The following is a 20,955-nucleotide window of genomic DNA, read 5'->3' on the forward strand; positions in this document are numbered from 1 at the left end:
TGTGTCAATTTGAGACTGTGTGTATTAATAATTGTTCACACAATACATTTTCCCAATGATAATTTCAAAGATATACTTCTTAATTGCTGAGTTCATTGCTTAATTCATTAATCTTGATGATATTTTCCCACTAGATTGGGTAGTACTATTTTCCATGGATAGGGGAAATGTAGATTTTTCTTACATTTACTTAAATTGTCATTGTCATTTTGTGTCTACACTTTTAAACTTATCAGCAAGTTTGAAGATAAATTTGATTGAAAGGCCTCTCTTACAAGGAAGTAAGGTTCTAAAGTAACTTATAGAAAAGTAGCTTAGTAAACAAGGAAAGCGAAAATTAAGTTGGTTATGATAGTGATAGTAACATCACTTCTAGTATTCTTGTCTTATTTTGCTGTTCTGATAATGGAAGCTTATAGCATGTTCCTAGAATGCTTAAATAAATAGCTACAAGATTTAAACAATGATTCACTTATCTTTAGGATTATAATTTGTATACACCATAGTTAGTTTATCCTTTGCCAAAGAACAGTTTTTCATTTCTTAAAAAATTAATCTCCTTTTACTTTCTCCCCCTATACCATAGTATATGGAGAAAGTATTGTTTTCGTCAAAATTTTCGAGTTTGAGTTTTGAGTGGATATATTCGTTTTGGGTCCCCCTGGACCCAAAAAAGTGGTTTTCGAAGTGATGTCTGTGTGTGTGTGTGTGTGTGTGTGTGTGTGTGTGTCTGTGTGTCTGGATGTGTACAGAGCTAGAGACCACACCTGTGGTCCGATTTCAATGAAATTTGGTATGTAGGTTCTAATCCATGGTATCTCCAGGCTTTTTTTTTCATTTTTTTGAAATTTTCATTTTTAATGGGGATTTTCCCATAAAAACCCATAAAAAACCGGAAAAATCGGATTTTCTCAAAAATGGCCCGAACGATTTTGATAAAAATCTAGTATGTTGTAGCCCTTTAAATTCTGAATAAAATGGTACAAATCCCATATCTGTAAAAATTACGGTTCAAAAGTTATGGTAAATTATGTTATTTTCCAATAAAACCCCATAAAAAAAAAAAAATAGGATTTTAGACAAAAATCCGGCTTTGATTTAACATAGTACTTATGTTATGGTCCTTACAATTTCGGTAGTTTTTCATTTTTTAGAAATTTTTATTTTTAATGGGGATTTTCCCATAAAAACCCATAAAATAACGGAAAAATATGATTTTCCCAAAAATGGCCAGAACGATTTTGATAAACATTTAGTATGTTATAGTCCTTGTGTCTGTTTTGTGTCTGTTTAATCAGGTTTTTTTACATTTTTGTGAGGGAACGGTCCAAACTCTGGTCTTGTGTGACTATTTAGTGTCTACCTTTTGTTATGTAACATGAATAGTTGATAGCTCGCAACACCAAATGGCATCTGGGTACATATAAACAACCCCCGATCAGTCAAACCAGCGACCTTCAAATGTGAAGACGAGCATTATAACCCAGGATTGGCAATGAATCATCCAGATAGACTTTTTCTCTTCAACCCATTTTTAGATTTGTGTAGTAAATTTTTACAGTATTTCTTTACTGTTTTACCTGTGATTACAGCAATGTTACTGAGTTACAGTGCGTATCAACAGTTCCATGCTGTCCTGGTCTCCGATGTCTCTATTACGCCAACAAATGTGTGGCGTCTGACCCCATCAGTGGCGCCAACCAATGATTGCAAATAACTTGACCGAAATCAAAGATGCCAATCTAGGACTGTTGAAATTTGTGTGGAATTGTGAATTCAATTAAAGATGTAAAAAGCTTTTTGCTTTTAAAAATAATACAATAGCTTGCATTAAATTTTTTTTCTTAATACTTCTTACATAATTCTACGATCTCAGCTTATATGCTACCTTGTGACCCCACATAAATTGACAGTTGAATCATCAATGCAAACCTGATAGTTCTTGTTTAATCCATAATAACATAATTGTGAAACTAATATCCATATTAGCTAGTATTGAATCTCTTCACTTACATAACAGGTACTCTGCCGCAGAAAACCTGCAGACTAAGCGATTTTCCATTTGTCTGATTGGTTTTACATTAAAATGACTCCTTCAAAGTATCACACTTATTCCCTCTTTAAATAGTATTATAGTTTAACGAGTACTTAGGTTTGCTGCAACAGGGAGGGTTAAGGAGTGTTTTTTTGTAAAAGGTTGATAGTTTAGTATAAAATGAACGCATTTTCCAAATTTGTTCAAAATATGTTCATAAACAAGCAAACTACAACAGTTTACTTATTTTCCATAAGAATAACATGGGAATTTTAAATTTATAATATTTTGGAATTTTCTCCGTAACCATTAGGCGCATGGTAACGCTTCAATGTACTAAATTATATGTTTTTTAAGCTCTCCAATATGGTCTGGAAAGAATTTGCAAAATTTTTTGTTTTTAGGGTCAAAAATGGGAAAAACCAAATTTTACCCCATAAAACCCTCCATAAAGACCCGTTCCCTTAGTCCGATCATGCTGGTTTGCGAAATCATTTGAATAAATTTAGGTTACACAATTATACCAAATTTCATAAAAATCGGATCATTTTTCACGAGTTATCGTGCTAACGGACGAATATTTACAGGACATTCGCTAAAAGAGGTGGTGTCTATGTTTGTGTTTGTACGTGCTAATCGGAAAAAATACCGAACAACCTGTGCTTAAATTATACACTAATAAAGCCACAGCTCCGAGGATACATTTAGACCGATTAAAATTTTGATATTGACCTATGATGCTGACCTGTTGGTGTTCAAAGTTCTGAGGTGAGAGTTAAAAGTAAAAAATATTGATTGGTCTCCATGGTAACAAAGAACAAACAAAAAAAACCTACAAAGTTTATAGTTTTAATGTTAACAAGCAACTAATTAATTTTTCCTACAGTCACCCGACAAAGTTGGCTTCCTTGTACTGTTTATAGTACAGAAAGCTGCTAATTGCTGCATATTTATACTTTGCCGTACGGTTTATACTTTGCCGCACATCAGGATTCCAACGAAACAACACAAAACAGCGTGGTTCTATTATGCACGTAATCCGTGTACGCTTGGAAATAGGTTGGCAACACTTAAAGATAATAATACTATGAGCAGCTGATTGACTATTATAATTTCGATTTAACCTGTCATTTCGTGTTTATAGTTTCGGTATTTCTGAACTTCCTGGACTTTTCTTTTAAACGTTTTTAAAACATTCCTACAATCTTAATAAACAAAAAAAAATACATTCAACGCATTTGTTTAGGCGCGGAAACCACTTCAAATTACAAAAACATACGGAACTATATTCTCAAAACGCGGAGCACATTTCTTGCCGAGGAAAAATAGCGGAGTGATACGGACCGCGGGTACTACTTTCTCTAAGGGCACCATTTGTGTTGCCAGCTGAATCTAAAAACGTGTTGTATAGTGTTTGAAAGACTAATTATTTATATGATTTATAGTGACTGTAGGAAAAATATAATGTGTAACACGAGTGAAAAAGGCCTTTGCTGCACTCGAGATCATTCCACACTCGCCTGCGGCTCGTGCGTAAACATTGCTCTCGTGTGCAGCAAAGTGCCACTTTCACCACTAGTTACACAAATAACTATTGATTTTACAGTTCCATACAGCTGACTCAAACATTTTAAATACTGCACGAATATTAGAACAGAAACGGTACAGATCGTAAGCATAAAGATACCCCTGCCGCAGCAAACCTGCCGACTAAGCAAATTTCCATTTGTCTGAATTGATTTTCAATTAAATCTATTTAAATAAAATCTTTTTAAACATTTTTAACGAGTACCTAGGTTTGCTGCTACAAGGAAACTTATAAAGTGTTTTTTAGTAAAATATTAATAGCTTAGGATAAAATAAACAAATATGCCAAGCTTGATCAAAATATGTCCATAAATAAGCAAACAACAACATTTTACAATATTCTCCATAAGAAAAACTTGGGAACTTTAAATTTACTATTTTTTGAATTTTCTCCGTTACTAATAACTGTACAAAACACTTTGATATGCTAAATAATTTTTTTAGCTCTTTAAAAAGGTCTAGAGAGAAATTGGAAAATTTTGTGTTTTGAGGAATAAAAATAAAAAAAAAAACAGTTTACACCATAAAACCCCGTTCCCATGGTCCGATCATGCTGGTTCCCTAACTCATTCAAGTTTATCCTGCCTTACATCTTTAAACCAAATTTCATCAAAATCGGACAAAAATTACTCAAGTTATTGCGTTTACGGACACATATATATACAAATTTGAACGAATGGTGTTTTTGGCCTCTGGGGACATCAAAATTAAAAAGTAAATCGGTCCTGGGTCTAGGTCTTACCATGCCACCTACGGTAATAGCTATAGGGAAATTCACTAAAATGATATCACTCCCCCGAAATGTAAACATCATTTAACATTACTTAATTGGAACTTGGAACTGTCAAACCAGATTTTTTTGTTTACATTTTCAAAAATTGTCTTGGCCTTGTACAATTTTACTCAGTTAAGATAACTCGGTTAAACCATTCTTGAAACTCCTCCAACCGTGCAATGAACGAGTACATAAGCTAGTATTTTATAAATAATTATAATAAGCTTTGACTGTGGAGAGCTCTCTCTGAGGTAAGAAGGACAACTCTTGGTAATCTGGTAAGAAGGAGTCGTCACCTTCGGGGGGAGGAATTGATTGGTAGACTACAGGGATTTATCAGGTGCTTGGATATTTAAGGTCTATCAATGAAACAACGTATTGCAATAGTTTCAGAAATTCAGATGAAGTGCTTTGTGGCTTCAGCCCACCCTTGCAAGATAAGAATATGTAAGATAAAGGAATGAGCGTTGAAAACACATACATATTATGTCAAACCTTTTACCTAACCCGCCATGTTAAACTTCCCTATCCCAAGCGTGATGTATACAACTTCCTTACTTCTCGAGTGATGTAATGAAACCCATTTAAATAACATTGAGTGCTTAACTTAAAAAAATATAGCTCTATGGAGGCATCGACGTTCAACGCTAGAAATCAGCTGTGCGCTTGAATGTTATTGTTATGCTTTAAAGTATTTTCCTAACCTAGCTTTTGTTTGTAAAAGAACGTAACTGTTAGACGATGAGTGAAATGGATAATGAAAAATATTGTACGTAAACCCATGTATTGTCGGGTCAGGTAAAATCTTGTACGTTACACGTTGCGCAAGATCGTGTTTACATCTCTTAGGTGAATTATGCAACTCACTTCCGCTCGTTGCACAACATTCACCTGCGTGATGTAAAAACGCTCTTACTACACTTGTAATGTAAATAGCTATTGTCTTGTAGTGTAAGATCTATCCGCAGTACTATCCTGATAATTAGACCAATTCGTAAATTACAAGGAAAAATGTGGTTCGGATTCCACTATAAACTGTAGGTCCCTTAGTTGCCGTTAGCTGTATGGGATATTAATTAACAGCTGTGTCTAAGGAACATGTCGGCCTTAGTCACTAACAAGACTACAAGATCGCGCCACTCATCCTACACTCATCCTTCACTCATATTTGGGTTAAAATACGCACATAGTGGCGTCCCCATCTTAAATAATTGATAATTGATAATTGATAATTGATTTCCAATACAGAAACTATTCTCCTTTAAGACAGCTAATGTTTGAATGATGGTGTGATAATTTAATGTATTGAAAATTATACAAGTCTTTATGATCCTATACATTACAACAGGAGAAACCCAATAAACTAAAGGATTCCAATTTAAATACAACAACATATGATTTACAATACTTAGTAGTGATTTGTAGCAGGTAGAGTGATTCTTTGCAGAAGAGACCCTCACCTCCCACTTTGTCATCCTAATAATATTAAGTGAGAAAGTTTGGATATACTGTATGGATGGATGGATGTTTGTGTCAAGTAAATGCAAAAAATAGTAAACCGGCAGGGTTTAAATTTTGGTATGATAGCTCACATTCCCGATTAACATATAGACATAATTCTCGATCCTACAATTCGATTTGAAACAAACATAAATCAAGCTAACGAAGTAAATGAAGAAAAGAAAAAAATTTATGATTCTACCTTTGAATATTTCAAGCAAAATTTTAAAATTTCAAAAATTGAGGTGATTGGATTGTTTATTGGTTCTAGAGGAACATTATCAAAATTTTTTGTGACCTTTTGGAAACAATATGATTTGGACAGATCCTTTTTGAAAATTATTATTCATGAAACATTAAGAGGTTCATTGACCATAATGAGAAATCATCTATATGGCAAACATCAAAATTAATCAGTCTTATAGCTGTATAATCATTCGATATTTTATGTGTACTATTTTCTGTGTCATTGGCAACCTTATTTTTTAAGGCAGAGGTATTTATATTTATAAATAAATTCTTTTCTTCTGGAGTTTCCCATGCTAACCTTATGAGTATTCATATTTAAAAGGTATTAAAGAATTTTGTCATTTTGGCCTGACGCATGAATGTTCTCTAGGAATATTTTAATAAAGAACCTTGTACTTACAGCTGGAATGTATTTAAATGGAATTAAAGAAACTTAACAGCTGTTTCAACTAAACAATTTGATTCTGTATCGTTCAATAGCATTAAAAAGTTAATAGGTTTACCAACAGGGTGCAGCACTATTATTTTTTTTTTTTAATTTATGACAACAGCTAATTTGTACCAAGCAGAAAAAAAAGCTGTGTTAGATGGAATGGATGGATTTAAAACAGTTATGTTTATGTAGGCAGTTAATACTAATAGTAAATTAATAAAAGTCTATGTACATACAGCAGATCTAGAGAACATAATAATTGTTCTATTTAGCGTTCTCAAGCTGCTTGCCATCATTTTCAAGGACGAACCAAAGTTGTCTCTTCCGCATCTTGACCCCATTGCAGAAGGCACGGGTATAAAGCTAGTACCGCGTATAAATTAAAAAAACCAAATTTTCTTACACCGTGTCCTCTCCCATCACTGCAATAAGCATTTTATCCTCATATGCCAACCCCGTACGGATGAAGGGTACTTTGCTAGTATAGGCCTATGTTATAAAAAATCCTTAGCAAAGCACGACCTTAAGAGTTACTGCTATTATATAATGTTAAAAATCCCAGTTCAAAACAATGTGTTATCTTAAACCTACGTTAGTAGGATGTTATTCACACAGTGTTTTACTCAGGAAATCCCTAATATAGATACTGAATGAAAATCCGGTATCTGGGTAGATCTACAGATAGATAAAGAAATCATTCACAAACCTATAGTAAGATAATACATTTAATCCTTAGAGAGGAAAGGTTTTTAACTAATTTGTGATAATGCTTAGTCCCGTTAATCATATCTACAGTTTTAATGGATGTTAATGTTTGTTTTGTTGGTTGTTGGGACCTACGGATAAGGGATAAAGGAGATGTCTGTAGTGTGTATCAGTATGAGGAAGCAATGACTTCTTCACTCAATCTGTTATTCTCTTTGGCTACAATATTGCCTGCAGCAATAGGTGAGTTAAATAAATATTATGCTGTATTGCTAAAGAAATACATTTGTTATTGAGATGCAAATTAATTTTATTCAATTATACATATTTGGTTTTTTTTCATACAATTTTATTTGTAAAATTTATTTTATAATAACCAAATTAAAATAATTCAACAGATAGTGATTATTTTTATTGCAACAGTAGGCTTAATTTTAACAGTGATTTTTCTCAGGCACTTGTGATCATTTGAGTCTGCATTTCCACAAGGAGTTGGGCTGTAAACCTGTTCATACGGCGGATCCTAATTGTCCAGAATACTTTGACTGTGGTAAGTTACTGCTAATTATACGTCAGTTATTATTCTCATCTTTAAATTGTTGAAGAATTTGAGCTCTCGCTGACCAAGGGTAGTAATGAAATAGAAAAATGCACCTTGTCCTCCTAAGCTCGGTCTTTCAATAAGAAACAAATTTATAAACAAAATCACAACTGTTGACCATTGAATCAATTAATCAATATCCTAATTTCTAAGAATATTCTTGACCACTCGTGTAGGCCTTTGTTACATAAACTTACCCCAATTGTTACATTTTTGTACTTATTAGTAAAACCTATTTAAACTAGTGTAGGCGGTACATATTTGAATATTTTACTCTTAAGTTAGTATTAAACTAGTGTACCTGTTGCTTGAATTTGAACAATTGCGAAGTATTACTGGCGTATTTTAAAAACGAATAACAGTCATAACTTCCGATGACTTTAAAAGAGTCGACTCATAGATTATGGAAATACTCACGATGTACATAACAGTTTTATATAATCAAAAAAATCAGGCATTCTATTCGGTTGATGAGTTCACTGCACACCGATGGAGTTAAGGGCCACAGTATTATATTCCCCAGGGGTTAAGGTTTTCTTGATAAATGTATAATGTTTTTTAGTTTTCCTCCATTTTTTAAATGTATTGATTTATTTGTTTAAAGTTAAATTTTTATTTAAAGTGTAATTTTATAAAATAACACCTATGTAATTATAAATATTAGAGTAGGGTTGAGTATGCACTGAAAGTGTAACTCTTATTGACTTTTGATTGTTGTTGGGGGCATCTTGGAGATGACAAAAACCGATGTTGTCGCCCTCCCAACAGGTGCACAACTTGGGGGGGAGGGGGGGAAGGTGCTCAGAGACGCGTTCTAGAAAATCGCTCATATCTCGTGAACTAGACACGATAGAAACAAGCTCTAAACGGCATTGTATTACCAACTTCATCCGCTTTAAAAAAATATCAAGGAAAAATCCTGTATCTATGATATAATTTGAGTTATTTAACAATTTATTTAAAAATTTTAATTAAAAACCCTAAATAACGTTAAACTATCCATCAAAAACCCTTTAAACCAACAAACAGTACAGTTTTTCAACTTGCATAATATGTTTAACACACTAAAGTGACTTGATAATCAAAAAATCAGGCATTCTATTCGGTTGATGAGTTCACTGCACACCGTTGGAGTTAAGGGCCACAGTATTATATTCCCCAGGGGTTAAGGTTTTCTTGATAAATGTATAATGTTTTTTAGTTTTCCTCCATTTTTTAAATGTATTGATTTATTTGTTTAAAGTTAAATTTAATTTAAAGTGTAATTTTATAAAATAACCCCTATGTAATTATAAATATTAGAATCACACAATGTAAAAATGCTACTCAATGTTAAAATTGTAAAGAGCAATAAATAAATAAATATCAATAAATAAATATCAAAGTTTCTTGTAAATATCTTATCATTTTTCAAAAGCTGGTCTTGTTTTTTAGTGTTTTCTACAAATGTTTTCTACTCATAGCTGCATTAGGTTGTCCATAATAAGGATTAAATTTTCTAAAAAAAACATTATTTCTATTTCTTCTACTTCTTTCTTTTTTCTTCTACTAAATATTTCATTTCAACCAATTCAGTAAATAGTCCAGCATCTATAGGGGGTTGAGTATGCACTGAAAGTGTAACTCTTTTTGACTTTTGATTGTTGTTGGGGGCATCTTGGAGATGACAAAAACCGATGTTGTCGCCCTCCCAATAGGTGCACAACTTGGGGGGGAGGGGGGGAAGGTGCTCAGAGACGCGTTCTAGAAAATCGCTCATATCTCGTGAACTAGACACGATAGAAACAAGCTCTAAACGGCATTGTATTACCAACTTCATCCGCTTTAAAAAAATATCAAGGAAAAATCCCGTATCTATGATATAATTTGAGTTATTTAACAATTTATTTAAAAATTTTAATTAAAAACCCTAAGTAACGTTAAACTATCAAACCCTTTAAACCAACAAACAGTACAGTTTTTCAACTTGCATAATATGTTTAACACACTAAAGTGACTTTATATGGTAATTATATCGAAATATTACAAGGTTTCCGATAAAGTGGCACGGTGACGCGGGTGACGCCGCCGCGCGGAATAAGGAATAGAAGGAATAGGTCTCAAGGTAAACCAAAACCCGGTATCGATTTACTTTTTCATTTGGAGGTCCCTAGAGGCCAAAAACACCATCAGTTCCAATTAATGTTCATATGTGGCGGGGAATTGTATATTTTTGGACATTTAGTACCTAACAATGTTGCTTGATTCTTATAATAAAATTGTATTGTATTGTAAGTCTTAATCTGTTGGCCTTACTAATTACAAGTTATCATGTTGATTAGGAGGACTGGAAGAGAACCGTAGAAACTTTTGTGTTATCAAACAGCTGTTTGTAGAGGGAGGCCAAAGGATAGAGGAACACAATGAAATATCCAGCCCTTGTATCCCACAATGTTACTGTGCCCAGAACTTCGCTGTGGCACCCCTCACTAAGTAAGTAGCACTTATTGTATTCCGTACCTTAAGTGAATACATAAACTTATAGAAATAAGACTCATAGAAGACTTATAGAAATAAATTGTAAATTGATATAATACAGTATCTTGTAAAAATAATGCATGTATTGTTAGGTAGCAATAACTTTGCAGGCCGTAGAATAATTTGTTATATGTTTTAAATTATATTTGTGGATTTAATTATTAAAAAGCTAATCTTCAAAGTTTATTGAAACGGCTGGTACTTGAAAAACCAATAAAGAAGATTATATTGAGCTACTCTGTACTTTCCCAATTCTTAAAAAAATAACATTTTAAACGTGTTAAATTACCTGAACATGTTATGAATATGTGTTGAGTACAAAAATATGTCAAATAACTCTTGTAAAAATATATTTATGGTACACTTATACTGTTAACTCACAAGACCAGGTCTTGGTTTACCTTGAGACCTATTACTTCTATTCCTTATTCCCCATATATATCTATATATAAAATGTTAAGTGGTGATCGATTTTGAATGGACACTTCAATCATCATCAGACCAAATAGGCGAATCATTTAGGTAAATTTGCAAAACCTACATTGCTTGAACATATTAAATATTGCTAATACGAATTGTGTATGAATGTAAAAAGAACATTAAACTGGAACTATTCAGTCAATGTGTAAATGTGTTCCTGGACAGGGAATTGAAGAACACAATTGACTGGCATCAAATTATTGGCTTTGTGTAAACACTTCAGGCCAATTGCCTTGTCAACTGCCCTCACAGTTGCCCCAAAATTCAGTTATCTCTGGGAGTAGACTGAGGATTATGAGCTGCGCCCAGCGAGGCTCCCCGCCCCTCGAAAACCCAGTTGTCGCAATAATTGGAGCCATGTAAACAGTGTAGGCCAATAGCGCTGTCATGTCTTTTGCCAGTATACCCTAGTTCACTGTCAAATGCCTAGGCAATTGTTGGCCACGTACGAACATTTTCTAGTTCAACTTGACAGGCCTACGACAATTCCGCAACCATGTGATGGCAATAGGCAAAGGCAATTGTCTTGCCTACTGGCATGGTGTAAATAATCCGGCTATATGTAGAATGAACACACTTACATGACCTTTCCAGTACTTGATTTCTAACAGTTGACACTTGTACTAATTAATTGGGCTTTCTTTTGAATTTGAACAACAATAAATAATTTAAAGTCAGTAATATTATAGATTAAACAAGTATTTCTCAAAATATAGACCAAAAACTGAAATAATGTTCTTTAGATGTGGTCTCGGGACATTTTCGACCATCCCCTCACAAAAAATGTTAAAAAGCGTCTACGGTTTAGGAAAAAAACACTTAAGCATAAAATTGAGCCCTTGGTGGTGCCATGCACCTACTTAGTGGTTGAATTGTTAGCTAGAAGTTGTGGTGTGACTAAATCCACACACCAAACAGTGCATGCACTGCACACACTACCATGTGGATATGAGAAAAAGGTGATCTTAGACAAGAGAGAGTAACGAGTATGCAGAGATGAAGCTGTTGGTATAGTGGGGGTTATGCAGGACATTAACTGGTATGACTTCAGGAGGTAGATAGATAGTGTTGGATGAAGCTGGGTGGAATAAAAAAAAACTGGTTTTTTCTAACAGCCAATGGCAGTATAGAAGATTTTAGTAATTTAAATTTTAAATAATGTATAGTATGTTGTAATGTTTAACTGTTTCTTATTGCTAATTGAGGTATGTAGTAAATAATAATAGACCTGACACTATTCATAATATGTATCAACATTTGTAGTCTATGATGAATAAAGACTTTTTAAATCTTGAATGTTGTTGTTTTTACCGATTGAAAGATGGCAGGGCACCATTTTTCCCTTGCACAATTCTGCATCCACAAAATCTGTAGTGCAGATGAATGTAGTAGGGATTATTATGCATGGTTAAAACAACGCCTGAATTTAAATTGTTCTCCTAATCCGTTTTCTCTGAGAAACAACATGCAGTTTACAGTTGTCAAATTGTAAAACATTGTTCGAATAGGTACAGATGGGAATGTACATTTAGTGACTGTCCTCACCACTTCAGACCAAATCTTCGGCCGGGCTGCTACTGGCGAGAGGAACTCAAGGGCTGCTGTCCAAAGAAACAAGTTTGTAGTAAGTGCTTGTAAACATAAACTATTTGTAAATGAAGCGTTGTGGTTGCGTGCATAAAATCTAAGATTGTTGAAACTTCTGAATGTTCAATGCACTAGTTACTGAGACCATATTTATAATACAGGGTACGGTACAAAAAAATCAATCTATTTTCTGCAGCGCACTGTTCAGCAACAGGTCCTCTGAGTTTGACTTGATAACAAACTTGGGTTACTCAGTCAACCACTTTTCTATGACTACAGATAATGGCAGTGTGTAGGCTTTCTAACAAGCCTAAGCCCACAACCCTTAATAGACCTGTCACTGAACAGTGGGCTGCAGAAAATATAGATAGTTTTTTCCACATTCTGTAGAAACAATCTTTGCAGTCACCATTATTTCTTTATGGGCTTAGGTAGCTGGTTATTTAAGATTACTTGTGATAATAATGAACATACAAGAGCGTTGAGCCATAGATAAAACATACTCCCTTAGTAGATTTCTCATCCTAATGGAACAGCTGAAGACAATTTTATTGTTAGTTCTGTACGGTTTATGTAGAGGTCGTGTTTTGTTTACAATTTGTTTCCCGTTAATACAGTCATTTAAAACCTCGTTTAACCAAATAATACGATCGAATTATAAACAATAAATTGTCCCCTAGTTATTTAACCAAACAGTAAAGCACAAATCAAGAAATTAACCCCAAAATAATAGAAACAAAATTTTGTCGACACTAGCGCCCAGTGTGGCGTACATGAACTAGACATGAAAAACGAGCTTCAAAATTTACAATGGGATGAGAAGTCTACTTGTGTTGGTTAGTCTATGGTTGAGCTTTATACTTCATTACTTCACTCTTATCTGTTCTTGAAGTATAAAGCGATCAGTGGCAAACCCGATCATTTAACATAGAGATTTATTTTTGATCAGCATAAAACTTCTTATTTCTGACTGGAAATCAATTGTTAATGCAAAAACTAGAATAAAATGATAGGAGATTGTTTTCTATTTTCAGAAAAAGAGCTGGCTAAATGCACTTACAATGGAGTAACTTATAAAGAGAATGATAGATTCTACACTTTCAGAGGCTCTAGTTGCAACAAATGCGTCTGTGGAACTTCTTATAATGGTAAGGATATTATAGAGAGCAAAATTATTACTGTTTGTATGGAAAATAAACTAGTTAAACATTCAATGCAAATAAACAAAGTACTAGAGGTCATCAGCAACCCCTCAAGCCTCCTACAAGCAATATGAAAACTCCATTTTTATCCCTTGTCCCAAACACAAACTTCGTCTGAATCCTTTACATCAAGACCAGTTTTCTGAAATAGGTTTAAGGGCTGCATTTAGTGTAGTATATATTACGGGGTTGTCATTGATGTATCATAGGTATACCTCCACCAGGTAACCGATAGTGGAACTCAGTTAGTTAGCCATTCCAGTCTGGGCAGTCTCAATGTTAACGATGTATGTCTCTGGCGTCACTTAATAAAGTTTGTTTGTGCAGTTACAAAATGTGAGTTTAGTTACAATGACCCTAAATTATAGTCAACCTTCAAGTAGTACACATCAGCCATCTCATATAGGTGTTATAGTTCAAGTCAGATTAAGAAAACGCTTAGCGGTTTATTTAGAGCAAATAAGCACATTAAACACTTATAAAGGGTTTACTGTCAATGAATGTAGTTTTCATTTGAGAGCCAACAACCCTTGACTTTCAATGCCAACGGTGTTTGAACGGTGTCAATGGTGTTTGTTGTTGGGTTATACTTGAGTTTTCTACCCATTATTTTTGTACCCCCAGGTTTACTTTTTTAACTTTTTTTACACATTCCATTACGTGGTTACATGATGATAAATAAAATATTCAGATTTAATTTGAACACATTGGTTTGTGTAAAACCTAAAATTAAAAAAGCTTAATTTTCTCACAAGTTGAAGTTGAATGTCTCTATGTGATGGCAGGCACACTGAGCGACAACATGTGTACAGAGATAGGTTGTGACTTGGAGCTACATGACGGAGAACAGCTGGTCCGAGGCTGTGCTCCTGTCTACTCTCGCCATTTCTGCTGTCCTCTAGACTGGAGGTGCCGTAAGTTATCATCTCAACTTGTTAAATTCCAAAATTATTTGTGGGTAATGAAAATTTGTGGCTGGATCTATCTTTTGTAGGTAGTCTAAAAATTATTTGAAGTTTTGTACTAATGAAAGATAATTTTCGATTTAACTGTGAATACATTTAAACTAATTTTTTTATTTCACCAAAATTTATGCAGAATCGGATAGGCTGCAAACGTGATGGTAAGCTACAACTGATTGAGTGTATTTAACATTCTTATGGCCTGAAATTGCTTATAATATTTTTATAAGACTCAATAAATTGTTTTGACATAGGCATTGACCGCAGTAAGATAAATTCATATTTTAAAACGTTTTTATTAGCTCGCTTTCTTGTCCGGTACAAATTTTGCAATCAATTTTAAACTAACTTCCCGATGAGCTAGAGGCTTGAAACTTGAAACATAGCGCACAAACGGATGCCAATGCAACATAACATTATATAATTTAATTTTCATTTTAATAATTCCCTGTTGCTATGCCCCATGGGCTTTCAAATTTTCCATGTTTACATTTTGAAAGAATGTAAATACATCAATTGAAGTCATAGCTGTAAATACTTAAATTTGACAGTTCGAAGAGCAAAGGTTAAGCGGTACAGATTCTGCTCCCGAGTTATTCTAAAATATTAAACAAGCATTTCAAAGTGGTAAAACATCTGATTACATATAATAAGGTTTTGGTTATGTACTAACAGGCCATATAAAATAGATTTATAGCTATTTACGTTACAAGTGTAGTAAGAGCGTTTTTACATCACGCGGTGAATGCTGTGCAACGAGCGGAAGCAATTACCATAATTCATCTAAGTGATTTTACAAGATTTTACCTGACCCGACAATATACAAGGGGCTACGTTCAATATTTTTCATCATCCACTTCATTCATCTTCTAACAGTAACATTCTTTTACAAACAAAAGCTAGGTTAGGAAATACTTTAAAGTATAACAATAACATTCAAGCGCACAGCTGATTTCTAGCGTTGAACGTCCTTGGCTCCATAGAGGTATATTTTATTAAGTTGAGCACTCAATGTTATTTGAATGGGTTTCATAACTTCACCAAGTGAGATTTTGAAACTTTACTTCACCGAGTGAAGTAAAGAAGTTGTTTACATCACCCTAGGGATAGGGAAGTTTAACATGGTGGGTAAACATATTTACACATTAAAGACTAAAAAGTAGAAAATAATTTATAAATAAAAATGCTTTATAAAAATACCACGTTTTTAAACACACTAAAAAGTAGAAAATAATTTATAAATACAGTGGAGAGAATAAATAATTGTAAGATTTAAAACAAAAAAGGTGGGGGGCATGCAATAGATATTAATAGTTCAATATGTGAAGATAATTGTAAATTAGCATGCACCCCACGTTTTTTGTTTAAAATCTTACAAGTATTTATTCTCTCCACATATTTATAAATTATTTTCTACTTTTTAGTGCAATTAAAAACGTGACATTTTTAAAAAGCATTTCCATACAAAAATATTACCTTCAGATAATACAGTGGAACCACGATAACAAGACTATAATTATGTAGATTTAGAAATACTTGTTGATGGACAGGTGCTTGCTCCCAACCAAATGTTTTAACTCTTAAAGTATTTATATGAACAGATTGTAAAACAAATTCTGAAAAAATAGCCAGAAGTCTTGGGTGGGTTCATAAAATATTTTGAGTTCATGTCAAAAGCTTTAGGGGTGTTTATTTTTTAACTATATAACCAAACAATGATAACCGAATCTGTTATTCATCTACTAGAACCCTAATCATAAATTTAAACAATATATTATGTTAACGTACATCATAATTTCTGCACGATTCCCTTGAGGAGAGTATGATAGCACAAACCATAATATTAATCATTTTTTATTTCTAAAAGTCGTTAGTCTTAAAATTACTATGCTCTAATTATCTCCTTCTCATACTTTTCCAATTCGATACCAATTTCAAACTGATATTATTTCGATCCCTACAATGTTTCAGCTGATGCTGGAGACACTGTGGAGAAGAATAGTGTTGTTGATCCAACAGTCGTGACTGCAGCCAAGGGTAAGTTAACAGAATCCCGTCGCCCAGATTGGACAATGGCTCAGGAGTAATACTGTAATAAGTGGAGCAAAACAGGTGTTACACTACCGTAGGACATGATATCTTGAATCTGATGAGGGCGTGATAAACATTCAAGCTGTCAAGTTTTTCAAATAAGCAAGGTTTGAGTACTATGAAGGTACAATACCGAAAATTTGAGATATCGAGGTTGGATTCTGACAGAAGTTACGTCACGACCTTTGTAACTCGACATTACAAGCAAAACCTTTTATAAATGGAGCTCAAGCAATTTATTTGTAGTGAAGGGTAACTTTGGAAGCAAAATAAAACAATTTATCATGCACACACAAGTTGAATGGCCTTTCTCTTGCAAAATCAGTCCTGATAATGATATAGGAATGTTTTTCTCTGAACACAGTTTTAACCTCGTTAAAACAAATTTTTGTCTATGCCTTTAAACTCACTGTTCAGTGTTCATAGATAATTTCTTATTGATTACTACCAATGCATACACAAATGCTGACTTGCTCTGTACGACCAAACTTCAAGTTATTATTGAGGCATATCATGCAAACTTTGACTGATAAAGGTAAACTTTAAGTTATTGAGATTTAATAACGGGGAAAATCGAGCTATAGAGGTTGAGTATTACCATAGACTAACCAACACAAGTAGACTTCTCATCCCATTGTAAATTTTGAAGCACGTTTTTCGTGTCTAGTTCATGTACGTGACACAAAGGCGCTAGTGTCGACGAAACTTTGTTTCTATTATTTTAGGGTTAATTTCTTGATTTGTGCTTTACTGTTTGGTTATATAACTAGGGAACAAGTTATTGTTTATGATTAGATCGTATTATTTGGTTAAACGAGGTTTTAAATGGCTGTAATAACGGGAAACAAATTGTAAACAAAACACGACCTCTACAGAAAAACGGACAGAACTAACAATAAAATTGGCTTCAGCTGTTCCATAAGGATGGGAAATCTACTAAGGGAGTATGTTTTATCTATGGTATTACTGATTGAAAACTGTTAAAATTCTACTTATTGGGGTTAAATATTTAAAAAATTCCAAAGATAATGTGTTAACATGGACATTTTATGAAACTTCAAATGTCAATGAAATAAAAAACCTTTTGAAAAAAAATTATAAAGTGCTTTCTTGAAAACGTACATTTTAAAATTGTTACTCCATTACAAACTCAAAATAACCTTTGATTTCTTTGGTTTAAAGCAACATTTCTGTTAGTGTACTGTAGTTCACTTAAGATGTAATGAAATGTAAACTCTAACCTCTACATCATGTTTTATTCCAGGACCACAATGCAGATTTGGAAATCTATTGTTGAATGTTGGAGACAAAGTTCTACCAGATGATGAGTCTACTTGTCGATGCAGCATCCCACCATATGTTGTGTGCACCTCAATTTAGTTCTGAGTTTAAACTAATAAAGATATGAGGAATATTGTATTAAAAAATACACATTTTACGTAATGGTTTTTTTTCTTATCTGATAATAAATAAAAAAATACATTTTGTTCACACAACATTATGCCTTGCAGAAATGCATCTTCCTTCTGAGTTAGAACATGATATAGAGTTCATCTATGACCAAACATATTGACATATATCGTTATTCATCCGATAATATATCGCAGGTTCTCTGCGGAACTGTACCAAAAATATTTATTATTCAATATTACTTGTTAAATGATACAAATTATACTTTTTGCTGCTACGAATCAAAGAAATAAAAACCTATGAAATTGAATACACCAATCGCAGTCAAGATCAAAAGTCATCATCGATACTGTCGTAGATGGGAGATCCGTTGTGCATGTACCAAGGCAAGGCACACTCTGCAGGCACCGGAGCAGGGAATACCTGTCATATGGCAACCACAACGCACTCGGCCTGCACTGCGCCAAACCTGCACTGAGCAAAATTTAGTTCTAATCCCAACGTCTAAATAATTTGCCTGTACTGCGTCAGGCCTAGTCCAGGTAGACGAGGCCTTCTATTTACCCTAGGTAAATACACCCTTACACCCCATTAAAAAAAAAAAAATTGTCCTAGGACGCTATAGGAATGAGCCTAGGATTGTTTTTCACATTACTTCAGACTAGACCTTAGGGGTTGCGGCGTTATCACTTAGATCAAATCCATTGGTGATTTGGCGGGATATGCACACCGGACCTACACAGGGACCGAAATCCCGCGCTCTAACCACTAAACTATAGCACACTTCGCGACTCTTACGCTCCATTGGAATTTGGAATGTATACAAATCAAATACATTAAACCACAAATGGATATGCACTTGGCAATTAACAATGCTCAGAAAAATTAAAGAAGTAGAATGAAGTAATCCACGTTTCCTGCTTCTTCGACAAAAGTTTGTAAGATAAAGAAATTCGACAATTAAGATGAGTTGGTGTCATGGACCTTATTCTCTCTTTCTTGATGTGTGTTTTGCTGTAAATTTAGCACTAATGTAAACTCATGTGAATTACTTTTGCGCTAGACTACTGTGAAATAACCTCATCGTGACACAATCGTCACTTTTAAAATATGGTCTCAAAATGACTCACTTTCGACCTTTGTTATGAAATACTATACTAAGCAGGAAATTTATTTTAACTATTTTAATATTTATAGTTACTTTATTTTCATATTTTTAGCTCTTTTTAGTTGCAAACCGCCATGTTTTTACTTTTTTTTATTAAAAAAAGAGGTTATATAAGGCTTTTAACCTTGCATTTGCCCATCCACAGACTACAGATCTGTGCGTGGAACATATCCAGCAAAGCAAGGAGTGAGCCAGTACAGTACAAAGGTGGAAAGGTGAACTGTACTTATAAAATGTTTGTGGCAGTGACCATCGCAGGATCTGAACCCTCGACATCACTGCCCGAAGTCCGTGACATTACACACTGAGCCACCGACTCACCTAATTTTTATTTATTTATTTATATTTTTATTTCTATTTGTAAAAAACCAGTACTGTAGGTATATTAAATATTAGGCAATATATAATACACTTTTAGTGAATTTCTCATAAAGGGAATAGGCCTAAGCTATTAAACCGTAGTACTCATGGTAAGACCTGGACCCGGGACCAATTTACTTTTTTGTTTTGAGGTCCCTAGGGGCCAAAAACGCCATCCGTTCAAATTCATATACATACATATACGAGTTTCCGTTAGCACAATAATTCGAGCAAAAATGATCTGATTTTGATGAAATTTGGTATAAACCTACATTTACAAACCAGCATGATCGGACTATGGGAACGGGGTTTTATGGGGTACAAATTGGTTATTCACATTTTTGACCCAAAAACATAAAATTTAACAATTTATTACCAAACCATTTTGCAGAACTTAAAAAAACAAATAATTTAGTATATTGAAGCGTTATTGTGCGCCTAATATAATAGTTACAAAGAAAATTCTAAAAAATCTTAAATTTAAAATTTTCATGTTATTTTTAAGGAGAATAAGTAAACTGCTGTACCGTAGTTGCTTGTTTAAGACAATATTTTGATCAAATTTGGAAAATGCATTTATTTCTTATTAAACTATTGACATTTTACGAGTAAAAACACACTAAAGCCGTTGCAGCTAACCTAAGTAATCGTTAAACCATAGATGAAGTAATATAAATATAATATGAATATAAAAGTATAATATGGTTTATATAATATTTTATATAATATACGGGTGGTATAAATATTTTATATTTTATAAGTAATATAATTATTATATGGTGTTTATTTATTCTATGGTTAAACTAATTCTATATAGGGAATAAATTAATATGAAATTTTTTATGAAACATTTTAGTGTAAAACCAATCAGGTAAATGGAAATTCGCTCAGTCTGCAGGTTTGCTGAAGCGGGGGTATTTTTTATGTTTGAATGCCCTATTCTTGAATAACAATTGCTTCACCATTTATATTGTGTGATTTTGTACTTAAGACTTAAGGCTTAAACTTTTAAGACTTAGCTTCAAGCTAATATCACAGACAATATAATACTCTAATGTTTCCATTGTCTGTGCTAATAGCATTCTAATAGCTTGACTTAGTTTTAGTTAACTTAAAGGAAGGGTGACTTAATTAATTCCACATGTTGAAGTTGAAATCATTCCGTTTATTTTATTCCCACAACTTTCAAGGATCAGCTGGTCTGGTAAGTTTGTGAGAGTAAGAACTTCATTCAGCACTCTCTGACAGTGGATTTGAGAACTAAGCCTGGTTTACACGGGTCGAGTATTTCAG

General features: G+C 33.5%; 1 protein-coding gene across 1 annotated transcript; it reads left to right on the top strand.

Moving 5' to 3' along the window:
- Window positions 1–7,362: 7,362 nt before the first annotated feature.
- LOC128989035 (uncharacterized) lies at window positions 7,363–18,104 on the top strand. Its single transcript, XM_054410890.1, has 8 exons — window positions 7,363–7,527; window positions 7,739–7,834; window positions 10,207–10,357; window positions 12,391–12,506; window positions 13,504–13,617; window positions 14,457–14,585; window positions 16,605–16,670; window positions 17,989–18,104. Exons 1-8 carry the CDS (start codon window positions 7,380–7,382, stop codon window positions 18,102–18,104), a joined length of 936 nt encoding a protein of 311 aa, XP_054266865.1. The 5' UTR covers window positions 7,363–7,379.
- Window positions 18,105–20,955: the final 2,851 nt, after the last annotated feature.

The sequence above is a fragment of the Macrosteles quadrilineatus genome, unplaced genomic scaffold (assembly GCF_028750875.1).
Source record: "Macrosteles quadrilineatus isolate MER2022 unplaced genomic scaffold, UCM_ALF_1.0 Scaffold_3__2_contigs__length_128488019, whole genome shotgun sequence".
Classification (NCBI taxonomy): domain Eukaryota; kingdom Metazoa; phylum Arthropoda; class Insecta; order Hemiptera; family Cicadellidae; genus Macrosteles; species Macrosteles quadrilineatus.